The following is a 21,582-nucleotide window of genomic DNA, read 5'->3' on the forward strand; positions in this document are numbered from 1 at the left end:
CACCTGCAAGCCAGGTTGGACAGGGAGCAGTGGCCCTAGGTTCTAGAACACGTCCTGTCGCTGGCATACTGTGGCCACAGGCTTGGCACTGCCTCTCTCTTGGCCTTACAGCTCTGCAGCTACAGGTCAGAGGCCAGGGGAATTTGGGTTCTTGGGGAAAAGTACAGTCAGCCCCAGCTTCCCCAGATCTGGCAGATTGGTGGGTAACGAATGGGCAGCCAGTAACAGAAGAGAAGGGAGTGGACCAGAGAAAATGGTGGGCACAAAGGGATGGTGGGAGAACAGGGATGGCGAGGGTGTGAGTATAGGTGCGGGCTGGTGTTCACACACACACACACACACACACGGATGTACGTGCGTGTCTGATGCATGTATGTATTCTCATGCATGTGTAGATGAGCACATGCACGGCCTCTAAGACCCGTGCATGCATGTGACAGGTTATGTGTCTGTGGAACAGACTCATTCATTCATTTAACAAATATGCATATAGGCACTGGGGACACAGCGAGGAGAAGGCAGACCAGCCTCCCTGCTCTCATGGAGGGTATATTCTGGCTGAAGAAGACAGTCAGGAAGCTGGTTAGCAAACAGATCATAGATCTGGGAAGATGACATTGAAGCAAAGACTTGAAAGAAGTGAGGGCATGGGCCCTAGGGAACAACATTCCAGGCAGTGGGAACAGTAGGTGCAAAGGTCCCAAGGTTGAATTCCCTCTGAGGGGAAGTGGAGTGGCGACCAGATCCTGCAGCCATGTGATCATTGTCAGGCTTTTGCCTTTTATGTTCAGCAAGCTGGGAAGTCAGTGGAGGGGCTTGTTCAGAAGAATGACATGACGTGACTTAATTTGAACAGGATCCTGTGGCTGTTCCGTGAAGATTAGATGGGGAAGTGGGGGTAAGGGCAGAAGCAGATTGCCCATTGAAAAGGATATTGCAATTACCTAGGCAGCAAATGATGGTGGTTTGGAATAAGGTGGTACCAGTAAGGGTATTGAAAAGAGATTGACTCCTGGATATATTTTGAAGATAGAGCTGAAAGCATTTGCTAATGGATTGGATGTGGGGTGTGAGAGATAGAAAATTTAAGGATGACTACAGAGATTTTGACCTGAGCAATTAAATAGATGGAATCTCCACTTACTGAGATGGGAGAAACAGTGGGAGGAACAGATTTTGGGGGGATGGAGGGAAATCAGGAGTTTGGTTTCAGACGTGCTAAGTTGGAAGTATTAATTAGGAAGTGAAGGAGAGATCTTGAAAAAGGCAGTTCAATATACAGTTTCAACGGCAAGGTCTGGGCTGGAGAGATAAATTTGGAGGTTGTCTATGGCACAGACCTGGAGTACTTAGAAATCAATTTTTCAAGTGGGGAAACTGAGGCTCAGAAGAGCACTGATGTGTCCAAAGTCACACAGCAAGTCAGAGGTAGCTTAAGCCTCTGAATTCGCAGGTCCAGCAGCCCCCACTCCTGGACTCAAACTCTGGAAAAGGAGACGTGGCCCTGTCTCTCTTCACCCAAAACTGAACTGCATGTTTCTGCATGGAAAAGGCCAGAAAGATGATGAGAGATGGAGCTAGAGAAGGAAGCTGGAATCATATGCAAAGATCTTGAGGGAAGCATGTACCCTGGGAAAGGTTTAAGCATGGAAGTAATGTAGGCAGACCTGTATTTTGGAAGTCTTGCTGTGCTGTGGGGTGGAGAGTGGGTGGGGATGAGGGGTCCAGAGGGAGGTGCAGCCCCATATCCACTTGCCCATCACCACTTCACTCTCACTTCAACTCTGAGAGATGGCAGGACTGATGTCAGCATCCTCACTGAACAGGTGGTAACACCAAGGCTCAGAGAGAGGAGAAGATGTACCCATAGTCACATAGCAAGTCAATGACCGAGCAAATCATTGGGCTTGGCTCCCAGGCTGTTGGAGTGGCAAGGTTCTTGTGTCACTCACGGGGAAAATGAGACCGAGAAAAGGGCAAGGACTCATTCAAGGTCACCCAGAGAGTGGGAGGCAGAGCCAGCCCCCGGCTTCATGAGTGCAGCCCCAAAGAGCCCCAGCCCTGTGTCTCCTCCCTCTCCTGGTCCACTGACTCTGACATTCCGCTCAGGAAAACGTGGGGACTTTACTCGGATAAGCCAGGGGAACCCAGGAGGGGGAAGGAGGAAGCAGAAATTAAATTAGTTTATTTTATTTGAGCAACTTTTTGAAGGGAAAGCAAATCCGACACCGGACTCCTTACGGAGACTCCAGGCAGCTTTGAAAATCAGTCACAATTACTGAGCCTCCTGATCTGGGCTGAGGGGGGTGGGGCCGACAAGCAGCACCAGGGTCTGGGCGGCTTCGGAGATCAGAGGGAGCAGGGACACAGCTTGGGACATGAAAGGCAGCAGCGCTCACAAATTAAACCACTCACAGCTTAAAAGGGAAGGGAAGTGTGCCGGGGGCCTCCAATGAGCCACGCTTCTGAGGAGGGGCATGCCAGCCACGCGGAGCCTAATGCAGCGAAGCAAGCGGGTCCTGCATCTGACAGTCAGGAGGCCTGGCTCCCCGCGTGACCTTGGGGAAGTCCCTGCCCCTCTCTGGGCCCCAGATTCCCTTCTGAGCACGGAGGGGGCTCATTCATGCCCAGATGTTTACTGAGTGCCTGCTCTGTGCCAGGCACTGTTCCTGGCATTGGGGACTCTTGGGAAGCCTGCATCTAGAGCAGGGAGAGAGACAGGAAAGAAATAAGCCAATATATAAATACACCTTGTGGTGTAAGTGCTGTGAAGACTAAGGGAACTGGGAGTTATACTGGGGGAGTGCTGTTTTAGATAGAGGAGTCAAGGAATGCCTTTCTTTTTTATAAGAGAACATTTGAACAAAGATCTGAAGGAACCAAGGGAATGGACCAAGGAGCTATGTGAAAAAGTGGTTTTCAAACTTTATTGTGCATCCAAGTTAGTTGGAGGACTTGTTAAAACACAAATGGCTCCCCTCTTCCCCCCAGGGTTTCTGATTCAATAGGTCTGGACTATTAGAAATGTTTGCATTTTTAACAAAGATGCTGTCAAAGGTGATGCTGATGCTACTGGTTCAGGGACCACACTTAGAGAACTACTAAGGATAGAATGTTCCAGGCAGAGGGAACAGAAAGTGCAAAGGTCCTGAGGCATAATGCATTTTGTCATGTTTTAAGGAAGTCAGTGTGGCTGAAGAGAAGAGTAAATGAGGGGGAGAAGATCCATGGTGGTCAGAAGAGGTAGCAGAAGCTGGACTGGATAGGACTTTGTAGCCATTGAAAGCTTTGGTTGTACTGTGAATGAGATAGGGAGCAAAGGAGTTATATGATCCAATGTAGATATTAAAAAGATGATTTGCTGGCCACCATATTGAAAATAGACTGTAGGGCTCAAAGATGGACGAGGGAGATCAGTGAGGAGACAACTGCAATCATGGGGGCAAGAGGCGATGGTGACTTGGATTTTGGATCTATGTTGAAGGTAGAACCAACAGGGTTTGTGAGGGATTGGATGTGGGGGGTGAGAGAGAGAGAAGACAAAGGTGATGCTGAAGTTTTTGATCTGAGCAACTGGATGGATGGAGCTGCTGTTGCTGAGATGGGGAATGCTCCAGGAAGAGCAAGTTTGCAGCACAAAATTAAGAATTCATTATTGGTCACGTTAAGATTGAGATGTCTACTAGAAATCCACGTGTAGTTGTCAAGGGCACAGTTGGATCTCTGAGTCTGGAGGTCAGGAGCAATATCAGGGCTAGAGTTACAACTTTGGAAGTCATCAGCAGAGAGAATTTAAAGCTTGAGGCTGGGTGAAATCAACAAGGGAGTGAGTTTTGGTAGAGAAGCATTAGACTAGGTAATCTCTTGATGTTGGGGGGCTAGACCCCTTCCCTAGGCTGTCACAACCTGACCAGTGGACCACAAGAGAATTTCACAGGGCTCCTGTTCCCAGTTCAACTCCACCTTCTTATTAATGCCAACTGTGTTTAAGACAAAATACTTGGCACTGTTGAGGATGCAAAAATGAGAAGCTCAATCCAACACACATCTATTAGCCACTACTTTATTCTGGGCACTGCAGGGGATATAAAGATAAGTAATTGAATTAAATCCACGAATGTTTATTAGCACCCATTATATATAAGGCCGCCAGTGTACTTGGCTCTGTAGGGGTTGCAAAGATGAGTCACCCAACTAAGCAAACATTTATTAGCACCTACTTTATATATGTAGCACCAAGGGGATAGAAAAATAAGCAGTTGCTTTAGTTCAGTAAATACGTAATAGTTCCTCCTACATACATGGCTACGTACTTTGCTAGGTATGCGGGGATGCAAAGATAAGCAAGATACTGCCACTGACCTCAAAGTGGTAGCAGATCAGTTTCACCTCTGGTGCCAACTCTGATCAACTGGTAGTGACTGTAGGGCTGTGTCGAGAAGGAGTCTGAGGTCTCACTGGGGCTCAGCTGAAAAGAATGCCACAATCGATTAGTGATGTCTGCTGGGAGCAAAGGAAGGAGAATGTGGTGGTGGCACATACACCATAGGACTGGCATTGCTGGACCATGGGAACGGGGCTCAACAGACTGAGGAAATGGACAGGGGCCCCGTCACAGCCACTTTCCCGTGTATTCCAGTCCCTCTGTGAGCAGCATCTTTAATAGATGGAAAAAGAGCCTCTTGTAGTACAGTCTGCACTTCTTGGGACATTCACTAAATAATAGCTATCAGCCAACACTGCTTTCACAGAGCTATTTCCCTTTATTCTCACAATCCCGGGGAATAAGCAGGGCAGGTATTTCTGTCCTCATTCTACCAATGAGGAGATAAATGCAGAGAGAGATAATGTAACTTGCCTGAGGTTCCATAGTAAGAGCTGGAGCCGGAACCAGACCCGGAATCTGGAACCAGAACCTAAGCTGCTTGCCTCGGTGTACATGGGCAACAGTCACAACCATCTCTTTAGTGTGCACAGGACTTTACAGCTTGCAAAACACTTTCACATCCCTAATCTCATTTCATCCTTCCAGGAACTCTCTTGGGTTAAGTGTTCACACCCCCATTTTACAACTGAGGAAACTGAGGCTCAAGAGGGGAGGGGAAATAAAATCTGGAAGGCAGACTATCTGATTCCCAGGTTCCATGCTTGGGAGGATGGTGGCAGAGAGGAAAGGAGGAAAGCAAGAGGCCGCGTGCTCCCCAAGGGTCTCATTTGGGGAGGGCAGTGGCAGGACAATCAGGGAGCCTCTGATTGTCCCATCTGCAGCTGGAGAGAGTGTGGCTCAACAGCCCTCAGGCCCAAGCCAGGAATCAATCGCTGGCCTCTGTAGAGACAACTTCTAAAGATGTTTTTAATTAAAGTCCAGGAAGATCTATATGTGCAATATCTCCTTGCCTAGCAACGGCACTGGCTCTCACCACCCAGGATGGGGAGAAATGGGACAAGATGTTTCTGGTGGAGAGAGGTGGCAGAGAAGAGCAGAGGTCCTGGCCCTCAGGAGTCAGCCCCACGTCTTTCTTTGTCTTTTCCATCAATAAATCCCTCAGCAAATGTGAGCACCCTCTCTATGCCAGGCCTTGTGCCCACATGGCAGTGGGTACAAAGGTGACAAATCTACCATCCTGCCAAGGGTCTGGCACATAGTAGGTGCTCTGTAGATATTGGGTGACTCAATGGAACTGAATTATAAGCCAAAAATATTTGCTTTCTGCAACTGGCAGAGGGATGCTACTACAGACGCTTAGAATGCTGCTGTCCCAAACAAACAAGGTGACTGGTCTGCTTCACAGAAGACCCCATTTAAATGTAGAGAGGACAGAAGAGCCTATGGGACTCAATTTGGGACAATAGGAGAGTCCCCTCTCTCGGGGATAGATGAGATACACACACACACTCAAGTGTTGCCTATCTGGGTGAGTCCATGGCTACCTTTTTCTGTTCCACTGTCTCTGTCCCACTGCCCACCCCCTCTGTCTCTCTCTCTCTCGCTCTCTCTCTGTCTTTATATATTTCTGCCTCTCTGACCCTCATCTCTCTGTCTCTGTCCTAATTTCTCCCTATGTGTCTGGGTACCTCTGTTTTTCTCACTTTCTCTCTGTCCATCTCTCTGCATCTCTGTCCCTCTGTCCCTTGTTTCTCTGTCTCTGACCCACTTCCTTGCTCCATCTCTCTATGCCTTCTCTGTCGCTTGTCTCTGGGCCTGTCTGCACCCCCCCACCTCCCCCCCGCTCCATCGTCCAACCTCCCCTTCCTGTGCAGCCGCTTTCCTACATCTCCTGTGCATCATCCATCTACATTAGGCTGCCCTAGCTGGGCAGCCTGTAGCAGGGTTGAGGCCAGTCCAGTGAGCCAGCATTGGAAGTGATGAGAAAGAGGGAGTTGGGAGGGGGGTGGTGAGGGGGGAGTTTGAGAAGGGGCTTGTTTCCTGTGTAATCTGAACGATCCCAGGGACTCGACAAGTGGTTTTTAATTTTTAATAGGAAGCAGTCCACGCAGTTCTGGCAGCAGCAGGGGGTGGGACTCATTTTTCATAAATGTTTGAGAAGCTAAATGTGAGCTGAGGGTTTCCCCAGGCCCAGCAGGGCAGCAAAGGGAGGTAGGGAAGAGGTAGGATGATAATAATTACAAACATCTTAGTAATAATGACTCTTGGTCAGCGCAATTGAGGACTTGTTCTTTTCCAAAGTGTTTCATCTCTTTCATCTTACTAAGGGGTCTCCCTCACCCACGAGACAGAAAGGATAAAGTGTTATCTCCATTTTCCAGGAGGGGAACTGAGGCCCAGTCAGGTTGGGTAGTTTTCCCACAGCCACACAGAGAGCCAAGGACAGGGCTGGAATGAGAATTTGTCTTCAACGCCTGACCTCCACTCTACATGGTACCACCTTCTCCCTGAGCATCTGGGGGGTTCTGGGGCCCAAGTTTAGGCTTCAATTGATCTCACAGACAGCAAAGGTTAAAGGGACAAGAAGGGAAAGAATTCTGGCCTGGGAGCCAGAGCATGGATTCCAGTTCTGGCTCCATGACAAACCATGTCAGAACTACCCAGATAAACTAGAAATAAGGGGTGGGCAAGCCCCCTCCCTTCTGATACTGGTGCCCAGGGGTCTCCTACCCTGGGCTAAGGACACAGCCCCAAAGATCTTCTGACCATATAGAGAGAGGAGAAAGGAATAAACTCTTATTGAGCAGCTACTACATGCCTGGCTTCACCAGCCACTTAAATCCATCATCTCTAATGCCCATAGCACCTCTGAGAGGCAGAGTGTGACCTTCTAAATTACCAGAGAGGAAACAGGTCAAACAAGGGGAAAGACTTGATTGAGGGCACAGAGTGAGGAAGTGGTGGGATTTGAACCCAGGACTCGCTGATGCCAAAGTCCACCCTGTCTCCATGACGTTGTGAGGGGCATCTGTTTGTAGGAGTGTCCAACTTCTCATGCTGATTTGGTGGCTTGTGTCTTCCTTGCTGCTTCCTTCTGGGTGTCAGTCTCAGCACAGGCACAGTTAGTCCAAGAGGGTGACATGCTGCCACAGAGATGTGGGTTTGAGTCTTTTTCTACCTCTTACTAATGACTTAACCTTGGGAAAGACATGGAGCCTCTCTGTGACTCAGTTTCTTCATCAGCTCTCAGTCTGAAGTGCACTTCAGAACCACTGCAGGAGCTTTTAAAATACCCTTGCCTGTGCTCCACCCCAAGAGAGCTCTGTTAAATTGGTCTGGGATGGGGCTCAGCATCAGTTTTGTTTTAAAGCTCCTAAGAGATTCTAATGTGCAGCCAGGTTGAGAACCACTGGTTTCTGTGCTCTCCGAGGACCAGCCTTTTCATAGTCAACATTCCACATGGAGCCCTGGGCTCCGAGATCCTGTTTACCCAAGAATCCTTTGGGCAATCCTTCCTATGCCAGCCTGGAATTAGGCCCTTAATCCCACGTAGCAGAAGGGCCGGGTGGAAGCACCATGGACAGCGAATGGCTCATTCTAGCCAATCCCATCCCTGCTTCTGGAAGTCTGGGCTTGAACCAGCTCCCAGAGAGGGAGAAACAGGAACCCGGTTCCTTGCTATTCCCCTGCTCTTCCCTCCCTCTCCTTTCTTTGACTCTCCTCTCGCTTGCCTGTGTACTTCTACTCCTATTGATCCCCTCTCCTGCAACCTTATAAGGCAAAATACCTGTGTGTTTTGACATCAGATCGACCTGGGTTTGAATCCTGCCTCTCCTGTTTCCTCGCCAGATGAATTTAGCCAGGCGCTGTCCTTGCTGCTGAACAAGGAGATCTATCTGAGTTCTCACAACCATCCTGAGAGCTTGGCAGTAATATTACCCCCATTTCACAAATGATGAAATTGAGGCAAAAGGGAGGTTCATTACAAAACTTCACTCAGCCTCCATTTCCCCATCTGCAAAATGGAAATCTTAACAGAGCTTACTTCAAGGCTCTATTATATGAATTCCATGAAGTACTATACATAAAGGGCTTATTATAATATGTAGCACAAAGTAGTTATTTAGTAAACCTAATCTATCATTATCATTGAATAGGGATATATAATAATGGGTTTCATTATTATTCGTTATTAATTTACATTGTCACCCTTCACTGTGCATAGTAGTCTCCTCATCTGTAAAATGGAAATGATGCAGGATTGCACTGGAGTCAGCTCATGTCAGCTCATGAGAACCAAATATTGATTTTCAGGAGTTTTATGAACCACTTGATATCACATTGGTAGCTTGAAATTGGCCATGGTGAGAGTATTTACACCGTAGAAATCAGCAAACACTACAAAGCAGGGCATCCCTCCCCACCCGTCCATCCCCCAGAGCTGATGGTTAAACATTTGCCAGCATGCCACTGCATCTACATCAGAGATATGGCATGAGGACTGAAGGAGAGAATGGCCATGATGGTGCTTTGTAAAATGCAAACTGTTAAACTTAGGGGGATGGCACAAAGTGGTCCTACAGCAGCCACAAGCCTGGCACCCTTTTGTCTGCCCATTCTGGGCAGCTGATGACTTGCAAAGAAGGTGGGAGGGGGTGTGGGGCCTGGGGAACCAGTGGTGAATCACTGACCCTTCACCATCCCCACGTGTCGGCATTAACTGTAATGGCTGCAATAAAGAATCCCAGATTGGGGAAATGATTCCATCATCCCCGCGGGAGTCCCTGGGATGCAGCCAGGGAGAGAGAGCGCGCGCTCATCCACGCCCTGGGGAGTCACTCAGTCCGGCATTGTGCCTTGCCCAGGGGGTGGGGGGAACATGCAGAGGAGAGTGACAGGGAGACCCTCTCTCATAACAGCTACAACAGCCACTATTTATTGAGCACCCACCATGAGCCTGCTGCTTTATGTATCGTCTCTCATTTCAGTATGTCTGTGAGGGAGGCTTGATTGTGCCGTTGTATACAGGCGTGCAGTGCCTCCTGAGAGGACAACAAAAACCTGCATTTATTGAGTTCTTAGCATGGGATAGGCACTGTCCTCGGTGCTGAATACAGAAACCGATTTGAATTCTGAAACCGATCCCAGGAGTTTGGTGGTACTCTCACCCTCATTTTACAAATGAGGAAATTGAGGCAAAAATGGGGTTCATGACAGGCCCAAGGTCAAACTGCTAATAAATGGCAGAGTCACTGGTTGTGACCACCATCCAGAGTCACTGTGCCTGTGCTGACTCTGGCTCCCAGAGGACTTTGGCTTTAGAGAGTCCGAGGTTCAAATCCCACCACTTCCTCACTCTGTGCCTTCGGTCGAGTCTTTTCCCCTGTTTGACCTCTTTCCTCACCTGTAATTTAGAGGGGCCCACTCTGCCTCTTAGAGATGCTATGAGAATTAGAGATGATGTATTTAAGTGGCTGGTGAAGCTAGGCATGTAGCGAGTGCTCGATAGGGTTTATTTCTTTCTCCTCTTTCTGTTTAAGAGGAGGTGCCTGGGATCATGTCTTTGCCCTGAATAGGAGACTCCTGGGTACCAAACATCAAGAGGGAGGGGGCTTGCCCAAACCTCTTCCCCAGTTTCTCCAGGCAACTCTGACATGGTTGGTATGGAGCTGGAGCTGCCAAAGAGAGAGGCGCATTGCAGGGCCGGTTCAGGAGGCTGGGAGGGGGGACACGGAGAGGGAAATGAGAAATGCAAAAGAGTGAAAAATAAATACATGTGTCTGTCTGGAATGATCGAGGGCCCCAGGCTGGAGGTGGGAGAGGCAGGCAGCGGGCTGCGCTTAGCAGAATTGCTGCAGTAGCACTTCCAGAGCCTCACTCATTAGCCAGGCAGCGAACTGGCCTCACCCCCCAGCATGCCGCCTCGCTGGCCCAGAGAGCCCAACCCACTGGGAGGGCCCTACCCAGAACCTCTGGAGGCCTGGGCCCCATCCCCTCACCAGCAGGGCACCCAGAAGAGGGTGTTTCCGTGAAGTGAGGTTTTAGTCTCATCCCCCTTGGGTCCTACCCTGAGCCCCCAAGACTCCCTCTTGGGTCTTCCACTTCACTCCCTCCTATCCAGAGAGCTTCAGATGGACCACACAGCTTTGCCCATTTCTCCAACCAACCCCTCCCCCACCCCTTCCATCACCCCCACCCTGTCCAGCCTCACGTCCCAAGCCCTGCTTTCGTCAAATTGAACATGATGTCAAATTAGAGCCATCTCTGGGACAGGCCGAGAGAAGCTCCCAGTTTAATGAGGCAGCGTCGAAAATCAATAACTTAATTGCCGCTGTTTGATGGACTTTTATCCAATTTATACTCTCCCCAGCAGCCTACGTGCGGAGCATAAGGAGAAATGTGTGTGTCGGGGGCGGGGACTGTCTGGGCACCTGGGGGGAGGAGTGAGGAGGGCACCAGGGCCCACAGCCAAGTACTTCCCAAAGGGAAAGCTGGCTGCTGCTATTTTTCTGCCTGGGGGCCAAGAGACATGGGTCCCTGAGCCCCAGTGAACTTGGTTGTCCTTCTGGGATGCCTACAAACACCCATGGTGGGATGGGGGCGGGGGTGGGGTGGGGATTAGGAGGTGGGAGGAAGGAGGCAGAATTCCCTTGAGAAATCAGGAGGGCCTGGGAAGGGTAGAAAGACCCCTGCTTTGGGAGTAAAGTGCCTGGTTGCCAGTCTTAGCTGTAACTCTGTGATGATCTTAATTGGTGAAAATAACCACTTCCACCAGCCCATTCTGCACTGGGAGTTTAAAATGCGTTCCCTCTTGAACCAAGACCTAAGATTGTTCCCATTTTGCTGGTGAGGAAACTAAGATTCAGAGAGGCTGTCTTCCCTTGCCAGAGTCCTCCAGCTGGGAACCACCGAAGGGTGATTTGAATCCAGATCTGACTCCATGGTCACGCTTGTGCCACTGGGAAGGCCCCAGCGGGCTGGGGCTTAATGTGGGGATGGGAACTGTGAGGGGACTGCCTTCAATGACCTCTGGCCTAGGTCTCCTTTCCCAGCTTCTCTGGGAGTGGGGAGAGGTGGGGAGGACGAGCACAGTGGCCCCAGCTGACCCCTGTCTCGCTTGGTCCCCCGGGCCCAGGCACATCGGTGATGCAGGTGATGGCCTCGGATGCGGATGACCCCACGTACGGCAGCAGCGCTCGGCTGGTGTACAGCGTGCTGGATGGCGAGCACCACTTCACCGTGGACCCCAAGACCGGTGAGGGGCGGGCCAGGCCAAAGGGGCGGAGCTGGGGCGGAACCAGAGGCGTGGAGCAAGGGGCGGGGCCGGAGGGGCGGGCGGAAGTCGGCTCTCAGCCTTCCAACCAACAGCGCTGAGGTTAGGACAGAGGACACCGAGGCATCTTGCCGGCTCCGAGAGACCCCAGGGTCTCGGAGAGGGAGGGCGGCCAGGCAGGAAGAGAGAAGGCCTGAGGAGCAGAAAAAAATTGGGATGGAGGCGCCTGTAAGACTGGCGCGAAAACAAAAAGTCAGGAGGTGGTCACTATGGGCCCCCTGAAAGGACTTCGGAGATCTGAACTCAGTGCCCCTCCACCCCGCCCTTGGAGCTAAACTGAAGCGGGCGTGTCCGCAGCCCATACAGAGTTGGTCGTGGTCATAAGCGTAGCTGGGGGCCGGGGGTACAGGGGCGTCGGTCTGCCAGTGAAGGGCACCTTTTCGGCAGTTGTGAAAGCTGTTCAGGTGGCAGTTGTTAAGGATCTGATGGGAAGACCGATACTGTTAGGGAAGGATGACTTCTTGGCTTACTTGCCCTCCCCACCACCACCAAGCAATGGTGCAGCACCTCCACCCACCATCCCCCACTTCACTCACTCTGAGGCTAGAACCGGACTACATCTCTGAGAGGCCTTGCGGGAGTGGCAGCGGCGACAGAAGGAGGGAGGCTGAGGCTCAGAGAGGTGAAGTGGTTCTCTGGAGGTCCCACAGCTGGGAGCGGCTGCCAGTGCCAAGGGCAGTGCTCTCGGTGTCCCTGGGACAGAAGAAGGCAGGGGATGAGACATCAGACACCACAGAATGTTTATCAAATGTCATCATGGGGCTCACAGTCCAGCGGGGGCAGGGGGACAGGCATCTTCATGCGCAATTAGGATGCCGGTTTCTCGGAGGCGGTAGCAGCAATCTCCAAAGGATAAGGAAGGGTTGGCCAGACCGAGATTCAGAGAAGGGCATTCCAGGCAGAGGGCATGGTGCAGGCAAAACTGGGAGGAAGAGAACAGCCTGAGGCATGAGGGGAATTGTAAGCAACTCAGGACTGGGGAAGAGGCTTGTTGAGAGGTGATGTGGAGAGGCTGGCAGGCCTGACCGCGCTGCGTGTAAGGCAGGCTGAAGCACTTGGATTTTATTCTAAGGGCAGTGGGGCAGGAGGGTGTTTGATGCATTTGGGTTTGGGGTTTTTGTGTTGCGTGTTTGTTTTGTTTAGGGGGTGGGGTTGAGGGGTCCAGTCTATAATTGCATTCTCTTACATAAAATATCCACATTATTTTTTCTCCTCGCAAAACTAGTTCATTTTAGAAAACATTCAGACATTAAAGAAATTTTTTTAAAATTTATTTATTGGCTGTGTTGGGTCTTTGTTGCTGCATGTGGGCTTTCTCTAGTTGCAGAGAGCAGGGGCTACTCTTTGCTGTGGTGCATGGGCTTCTCATTGCAATGACTTCTCTTGGGGAGCACGGGCTCTAGGCATGCAGGCTTCAGTAGTTTTGGCATGTGGGCTCAGTAGTTGTGGCTTGTGGCTCGAGGGCTTTAGAGCACAGGCTCAGTAGTCATGGCACACGGGTTTAGTTGCTCTGCAGCATGTGGGATCTTCCCAGACAAGGGATCAAACCCGTGTCACCTGCATTGGCAGGCAGATTCTTAACCACTGCACTACCAGGAAAGTCCCAAAGAAATGTTTTTAAAAAGAGAGCAAGCAAGGAAGAGCTTCCCACCCGCATCCCCAGTAGTAGCCACTTAGTGTATATATCCATTGAGACCTTAAACTCGCTCACTTGAAAAATATTAAGATTTTTTGAGTAGATAATACATTTCAAGGTTCAAAATTCAAAAAGTCCAAATCTGTATTTAGTGGAAATGCTTCACCCCTTCTAGTCCCCCAGCCACCCAATCTGTATCCCCAAGGCAACCAGTGTAATTTTCCTGTGTATCTTTCCAGAGCTATTCTATGCATGTACAAGAAAATAGGGACGTGTATTTGTGTTTTTTACACAAATGGTAGCTATAAACACCCACTATACACACTGCTTGCCTTTTTCACTTAACAGTGCATCTTGCAGATTATTCCATATCAGTACATAAAGACCTTCCTCATTCTTTTATTTCACAGCTGTTGTGGATACACTAAAATTTATTTCACCAGTCCCCTATTGATGGACACTTATGCTGTTTCCAATCTTTTGCTACAACGAACAATGCTACAGTGAATGACCTCATACATCTATCATTTGGGGCTTGTGTGAATATACCTGCAGGATAATTTTCGGGAAGTGGAAAAGCTGGGTCAAAGAGCGTGTGCGTTTGGAATCTGGGTAGATAATGAGGAAATGTACCGGATTATACCCCCGAAGAGCCGCCTACAAGAGAGCCTGTTTCCCCTCCCCCTCGCCAACACTGTGGGTTCATTGATGACTTTTAAGCAGAGAAGTGACATGCTCAGGTTTTCATTTTAACAAGATCCCTCGGGCTGCCGCTATGTAGCTGGCTCAGAGGCAGAAACTGAATTCAGGGAGACCCAGGAGCCTGGGGTGCCCAGCAGAGAGCCCCGGAGGACAAAAGCCAAAGCCTGTGCCCCTTCTCGGCGCCCACCCAGACTCCTTAACCTGCTTCATCTAGTTAGGGAGCCAGAGGTGGTACAGGATTGGTAGGGAGGCCTAGTTGAGAGGCTGAGGAGGGAGAATGAGGGATGACAGTGAGATCCTGCGAAGGGCAAACCTTGGAGGCCTGGATGAATGTACGGGCCAAACTGAGGGAGGAATCTGGGGGTTCCTAACTTTGGAACGTGGGATGGGAAGGGGCACCACCTATAGAAACAGAAGGAGGAATGTGGATTAAGAAAACTGTCTGGGGGCAGAGGAATTACTGAATGTGCTCCAGGATTTGGGGCAGAGCTGATTAATTCCATCTTAACCGTATTGGCTTTAAGATGAGAGAAGAAGAGGAAAGAAACATCTAAAATGGGCCATCCGAAATATGGGCCTAAAGCTCCAAGAATGGTTGAGGCTCTTTGAGCTTTGGTTTCCCCATGTACACAGAGAGATAACAATACTCATCTCACGTGATTATTGTGAGGATCCAATGTGAGAGTTCATTCATTCATTCAACAACTCTCTATTGAGTGCACATCCATGCCCAGCTCTCTCTAAGCTCTCAGAAGGCAGCAGCAGAGAAACCCAAGACCCTACCCTCAGGGAGATTTAAATCAAGTAGAAAATTCAGAAAATAAGCACATACACATACAACATAATGTTGGGTAGCAGTGAGTGCTAGGAAGACACATAAACAGGGTAAAAGAGTAGACTTAGACGAAATCAGGACAGGCCTTTCTGGGGAGGTGACGTTGGAGCTGAGCCCTGAATGAAGTGAGGGTGTGAGCCGCTCAGTATCTAGGAGAGAACATGCAGGCCGGGGGAACAGGGAGGGTGTGACGTGCTCAGCGCAATACCTGGTTTCGTAAACATAAACCAAGGGGATGATAGGGATGATGGTGATGATGATGAAGCCTTCCTCCATTCAACCTGAGGAGGTGAGGCCCTTAGAGTTGATCAGCTTTAAGGTGGGGAGGAAAAGACAGAACACAGAAATAAGGGAAGGGCCAGGACCGAGTCCAGGAGGTGGCAGGGGTAGGCAAATGAAGCATCAGACTCCAAAGAGAGTGAGGAGGATGGCCAGGTTCTAAGAAAGAGCATCCCCCACTGCAGAGAGTCGGGAGGAGGGTGGCAAGTGGGAGGCCGTGGAGCCTGGGTGGGCAGGAACAGTTCTGAAGAAGCCAGAAAGTGGGTACCAGGCAAGGCAAGTGAAGAAACACAAACGGGGTCGTTGTCCTAGGGTCCTTCAACTTTCTCAGCCTGAAAGGGTCTTTGCGGACATTGCCCAGGAAGGACCTGATTTTTCCTCCCCTTGCCTTCGTCCCCATGGTAGGAGCCGCCCTGGTGCCATTTCCAGCCCCAGCTCCGTTTCCCCAGCCAGGAATATTCCGCTGATGCGGGTCTATATTTAGCAGCTGCTGCGAGGTACAGTCTGTTCTCGCTGTGCAGATAGCAGGGAGCAGAGCCGGAACGGGGCCTGAGAGGAAGGTGTGAGGGAAGGGAGGAGGCGGGGCGCCACGAGGCCCGTGCCAGAGGAGGAATTAACTTGTGTGTTTTAAAGGCCAGGCCTGCCAGCAAACCCCCCACAGGGAAAACACGGATGGCATTTGCAGGCTAATGAGGCGTCACTTGGGCTCCAGGGCCCCTTCTGCAGCATTTGGAGGGGACAGTGGGGGCGGGGAGGACAACAGCTGGAACTGGGGGCGACCAGTGAGGACAAGGCTACCGGGAGCCGGGGCCAGGTTCTCATTACCAGCCCCCGCCCACCACCACCCCGGCAAGAATAGAAAGCCTCTCTCTCTCAGAGACTTCAAGATATCTGCAGAAAATTCTCAACTGAGCTAGAGATGTCTGCTTTCCTGGGAGGGGATGAAACTAACCTTTGTAAGTGCCAGGTCCTGGCATCAGGATGACGTACTAGATCTGGTTTCTGCCTTCATGGGGCTTGTGTTCCAACAGAGAAACCAGAAACAAATAGACAACTACACCCAGGCTGCGAGAGGTGGGCAGAGGGTCTATGGGAGTAGGTAAGCAAGTCAAAGTGTTCGTCAAACACCTGCTATGTGCCAGACCCTATAGATAAGACGATGAACAAGGCCAGCAGGGATCTCGGACCTTGTGGAACTGATGTATGAGGTCCTCAGCCTAGGGCTTGAGGAGAGGGAATCATCAAGGCTTCTCCAAAATGTGGGACCTGCTGCTAGAAGCTTTGTCTCATTTAACCCTCTTAACAGCCTGTCTAACTGGGTATCCCCATTTGACAGAATAGGAAACTGAGGCTCAGAGAGAGTTAAGAACTTGCCCAAGGTCAGATAACATATAAATGGTGGAAAGAAGGCATGAACCCATATCTGTCTGACTCCAAAGTCCCTCAAAGTCCCCAACTGCCTCTTTTTTGACTCTGTGTAGCCCTGGCACATAGTAGGCCCTCAGTAAGTGTCTAATAAATGGGTCAGTGAATGAACTTTCAGAGCCAGATGGTTTAAGAACAACTTCATAGGCTGACCTGGGAATTTTCCGCCAGGCCCCCCAGGAGGGCACCAGCCTCCAGGATGCTTCTCCCAGCAGCAGGAGGTAGAGTGAGGAGTGGAACAGAGTGGATCGCAAAATATGCCATCAGTTCCTCCCATCCCTGAACTGGCCTCTTGATAGAGTGACTGTGCCGCTCTTCCCATCAAGTGGGGGAGGAGGAGTCTATTTCCCTGCCCCTTGAATCTGAGCCGCCTTATGACTTGCTTTGGCCAATAGAATGTAGCAGAAGTGACGTTCTGCAAATTCCCAGATTAGGCCTTAAGAGACCTTGCAGCTCTCAGTCTTCCCTCCTGGAACATGGTCCGGAGACCAGCATTTAAAGAAGCCAGCCCAGCCCACTGGAGGATGAGAGAAGGTCTGGCCAACAGCCAGGATCAACCGCCAGACATGTACATGAGGTCATCTTGGGCGTTCCAGCCAGATGACCCTCTAGTTAAATGCAGCTGCACAAATGGGCCCAGGAGAGGAACGGGCTGGGGAACTCGATTTCTCTATTAACCTATCTACTGCTGTATGACAAACTGTCCCCAAACATAGTGGCTTAAAACAGCAACAATTTATTATTTGTCACAATTCTGTGGGTTAGATGGGCAGTTCTTTTGCTGGGGTCACTCACATGGCAACAGTCTGCTGGCAGGTCAGCTAGGACAGCTGTCGTGGCTGGGCCTACCATGTGGCCTTTCATCCTGGGCGTCTTTGTAGCACAGTGGTCTCAGGGTGCCAGGAGGACAAGCCCCAGTGCACAAGGCTTTATCAAGCCTCTGCTTTTGTCGCGCTTGCTGATGTCCTATTAGTCAAAGCAAGTCGCACGGCCAGGGCCAGAGTCATTGTGCGAGGGGATGACCCAAGAGCATGGATCCCAGCAGGCGTAGTTCATCGGGAGCTATCACCATAGCAACCTATCACTGGGTGTGACCCTGGGAGGCAGGGTGCAGAGGCAGCATGGCCTCAGGGTACCCATCTTCTAGGTGCCCAGAGATGGCGCCTGATCACACACTCAGCAAGGCTTCATGACCTGTTTCCAAGTGAGAAGGCTTTAGTGTCCCCACTTCCTCTGGAGCTGCAAGGGACAGGGACAGCAAGGAGGCCAGCCATATAAGGGTGGCTCCTCACCCACAGGGGTAGATCTCAGCCAGACCGCTTCTCCAGGCCCCACTCAGAGTTGGGGTCACTGAGCTTTTGGTCCACAAGCTCATAGATGCACAGTGGCCCCGATCCCATCACCAGCCACCACATTAGTGAGATCCTAGATGTAAAGGACATGCACAAAGCTTAGCATATCGAAAATACTTGACTGGCCCGCCCCCCTCCTGCCTTTCTGCCTGGCTCACGCAGGGAGCCCCCCAACCATGTCTCTGGCCTGGTGATCACTCCCCTGTCAATCCATCTGTCTGCCCTCTCCTTTCCTCCCTCCCACCCTCTTTCTCTACCCCTGCCTGTCCGTCTGCCTCTCTGGCATCCCTGCGAAGGTCTGTTCATGCTGGCCCTGCTGTTCTTCATCTTACTTTCTTCCCCCCTTTCTTCTTTTCTTTCCTCTCTTCCTTTCTTTTCCTTTCTTTCTTTCTTTCTTTCTTTCTTTCTTTCTTTCTTTCTTTCTTTCTTTCTTTCTTTCTTTCTTTCTCTTCCTTTCTTTCTTTCTTTCTTTCTTTCTTTCTTTCTTTCTTTCTTTCTTTCTTTCCTTCCTTCCTTCTTTCTTCTTTCTTTCTGTCTGTCTCTCTCTCTCTCATCCTCTCTCTCTCTCTCGCCAGGTCTCTTTCTCTCTGTGAGTCTCTCTCTTACTGCCTCCTCCTGGGTGTGTGTGTTTCTCTCTAGCGTTACTGCTTCCCTCTTTCCTTCTCTCTTTTTCTGTCTCCATGGGTCTCCCTTTCCCTCTCTGCACCTCCTCTCTCTTCCTCTCTGCCTCTGAGTACATGGTTCTTTCTCTGGCTCTTTCCCCTCTGGCTCTCACGAGATTCCTCTCTGTCTTCTTTCTCTCTCTTCTTCCCTCTCTGCCACCTTCATCCTTCTTCCTCTCCTTCCCTTTCTCCTCTTTCCCTCCTTCCAACCCCCCAGGGGAGAGGACACGACAGGCCCACCTTCCCAGTACAGGCCCTGCCAGCCAGGACTGCAAACACTCAACTAAAAGACCAGCTGAAGCCTTGGGCCCAGTCCTCATCCCCAGAAGGGCATCCCTCTGACAATCTCAGCTTGGAGGGCAGCACCAGGGGGATGGGACAAGGGACCTTCTGTGCGATTGGAAGCATGTCTTCCCTGATTAGGACTGAGACGAGCAAGGGAGCTCTCTCAGGAGCTGAGACAGGACCATATAACAAGCATCACTCTGTCAGAGGCCTGGGCTCTCCCCTTGTACCTGGTGGTGGGTGGGGCAGGGGATACCAGGTTGGCTGGGCAGGACCCTCCACCTTTACAGTGGTCCAGCAGAGCAGTCCACAGGATGGACTCTGGCCCCAGAGTGCCTGCTGGAATCCTGACTGTGCACTTTCTACATGTGCGACCTTGGGCCAGTGCTTAAACTCTTTGTGCCTCCACCTCCTCATCTGTAAATTGGGTATAACCACAGCATCTTCTTCATAGGGGTGTTGAGAAGATTAAATGAGGCAGCTCGCTTAAGGCGCTTAGAACAGTGCTGGGCACAGCATAAAGGCACATCAGTGTCAGTTATTGTCACATGCAATTCTCATGAGATGAAAGTCTGCACCAGTGGTTCTCAACTGATTTTGTCCCCAGGGACCATTTGACAATGTCTGGAACTAGGGTTGGGCAGGGAGAGTGCTGCTACCGTCATCTAGTGGGTAGAATTATTCTGCCGAAAATATCAATGGTGCCAAGTTGGAGAAATCCTGTTCTTTAGGGAGATATTGTGATTGTCCCATTTTACAGATAAGGAAACAGAGGTTCAGGGAGGTCACATGGTCAACAAATGGCAGATCTGGGATTTATCCCAAATTTGTCTGCTTCCAAGTCTCCCCTGCCCTTGGAAAGACCAGTCCTGGCTAAGGAGGGGTCAAGAGGGAGTTTATTGAAGAGTCTTGAAGGCTGCTGATAGAGGGTGTGTATGACCCCTGATTAGACAGACTGCACTTTCCATATCTCCATGGGATCTGACAAAAGCAGGGTCACCCCCTAGGTGCCCACCCCGGCTGCCCCAGCTACACACACACACACACACACACGCACACACACTACAGCCTCTCCTCCCATTCCGTTGCCTGTATTGGAGTCTAGGGGCTGTCTGGGGACATCAGGAGTGAGAGATTGTGTTTTACGGGGCACATCATGGGGCTGCTGGTGCGTGACTCCACCTGGCACTCAGGCCCTGGGCACCACCTGTCACCACCTGGTGCTCACAGGTTGGAGTGGGTTGGGGGGTGGGGGTTGGGGGGGAGGCTCTGAATGGCTCATCAACTCCTCCCTCCCCCCGGCCTCCCACTGGCAGGGAGACAAGAATCCCAGCCTTCCCCTGTGCAGACTTAGTCTTGTGGCGGGGCGTCCACAACACCTGCAGCCCCTCCCCCGCTTCCATTAGCAGCTTGAAGGACGGTCTGATCAGGGATTAGCTGGTGCCTGGACAGAGAATCTAGGGCCAGGCCTGAGAGGAAGGGGCTGGGGCCCCCAGGGCTGGGGGATGATTTTGTCTTGGAGGGGTGTGTGTGTAAGTGTGTGCAGTAGCTATACATGTGTGTGTGACCTCATGTGCGTTACATATGTAGTATTGTGTGTGAGGCATATCAGTATTTGTGTGCAGGTGAGTGTGACTCCATAGTGAATGTGTTTGAGGGTGGGTGTGAGTCCAGTTCATTTTGTTAAACAGTCACCAAGCTGCCACTCCGGGCCGGGCTCTGGGCTGAGTGCCACCAGCCGAGACGAATCAGACATGGGCCAGGCTCACACAGAGAAGGGCGGGGTACTCCCTCAGGTGGGGAAACTGAGGCCCCAAAAGTGGAATCGGTGGCCCAGGGGAGTCACACAGTGCCTGCTTCTAGTCCCCATGCTTCTTTTTAGTAAACCAAATAGTCCCTATTCTGTTGCTTTTGTGTTGCGTGTGAGTGAGTGTACACGTGTGTTTGAGTGTGTGTTTGAAAGTGTGTATTAGAATGTCTGTATATAAATATGTGTGTGTATGTGTGTAGGGGAGGGTGTGTGTTTTAAAGTGTGTATGTGTGAATTTGGTAGTTGTATGCATGTGTATGTGTGAGAGAGTAGTGTGTGTGTGTGTGTGTGTGTGTACGTGTGTGTGGAATATTGAGTGTGTGTTATCTGTGAGCATATCTGTATAAGCATGTGTGTGTGTGTGTGTGTGTGTGTGTGTGGTGGCTGCATCCGTGTCTTCTGCATAGGCCACTCCCTTCCTCAACTTGAATGAGTCTGGTCTCTGCCTGGGGAGGGGTCTCCATATCAGCTGACAGCTGGCAGGGGGGCATCCCTGGCCTCACCCTCCCTCATCCACAGGCGTGATCCGGACGGCCGTGCCTGACCTTGACCGCGAGAGCCAGGAGCGCTACGAGGTGGTGATCCAAGCCACAGACATGGCGGGCCAGCTGGGCGGCCTGTCCGGCTCCACGACCGTCACCATCGTGGTCACTGACGTCAACGACAACCCGCCCCGCTTCCCGCAGAGTGAGTGAGGCCTTCCCAGAGGGAGGAGGCAGATCTGTGTGTCTGTCTTGTGTGTCTGTCTGATTGTCCCTCCAAGTCACCCGCTGACCCCGAGCGGTCCTGTAGGCTTCCCGCCCTAGAGGGACTCCCCCATCTGTCTGTGTCTGTCCATCCAAGTCACCCACTTACCGCCTGCCCCCTCCAATCACA

The 21,582-nt window shown here is 51.0% G+C and overlaps 1 protein-coding gene across 2 annotated transcripts in view; it reads left to right on the forward strand.

Moving 5' to 3' along the window:
- CDH22 (cadherin 22) overlaps nucleotides 1-21,582 on the forward strand; it is a 71,684-nt gene that overhangs the window by 10,923 nt on the left and 39,179 nt on the right. For both annotated transcript variants that reach the window (XM_057702547.1, XM_057702546.1), the window contains exons 3-4: nucleotides 11,523-11,642; nucleotides 21,226-21,393. In XM_057702547.1, the coding sequence (XP_057558530.1) occupies nucleotides 11,523-11,642; nucleotides 21,226-21,393 (288 nt within the window). The remainder of the gene's footprint in view (nucleotides 1-11,522; nucleotides 11,643-21,225; nucleotides 21,394-21,582) is intronic.

The sequence above is a fragment of the Hippopotamus amphibius genome, chromosome 12, assembly GCF_030028045.1.
Source record: "Hippopotamus amphibius kiboko isolate mHipAmp2 chromosome 12, mHipAmp2.hap2, whole genome shotgun sequence".
Lineage (NCBI taxonomy): Eukaryota > Metazoa > Chordata > Mammalia > Artiodactyla > Hippopotamidae > Hippopotamus > Hippopotamus amphibius.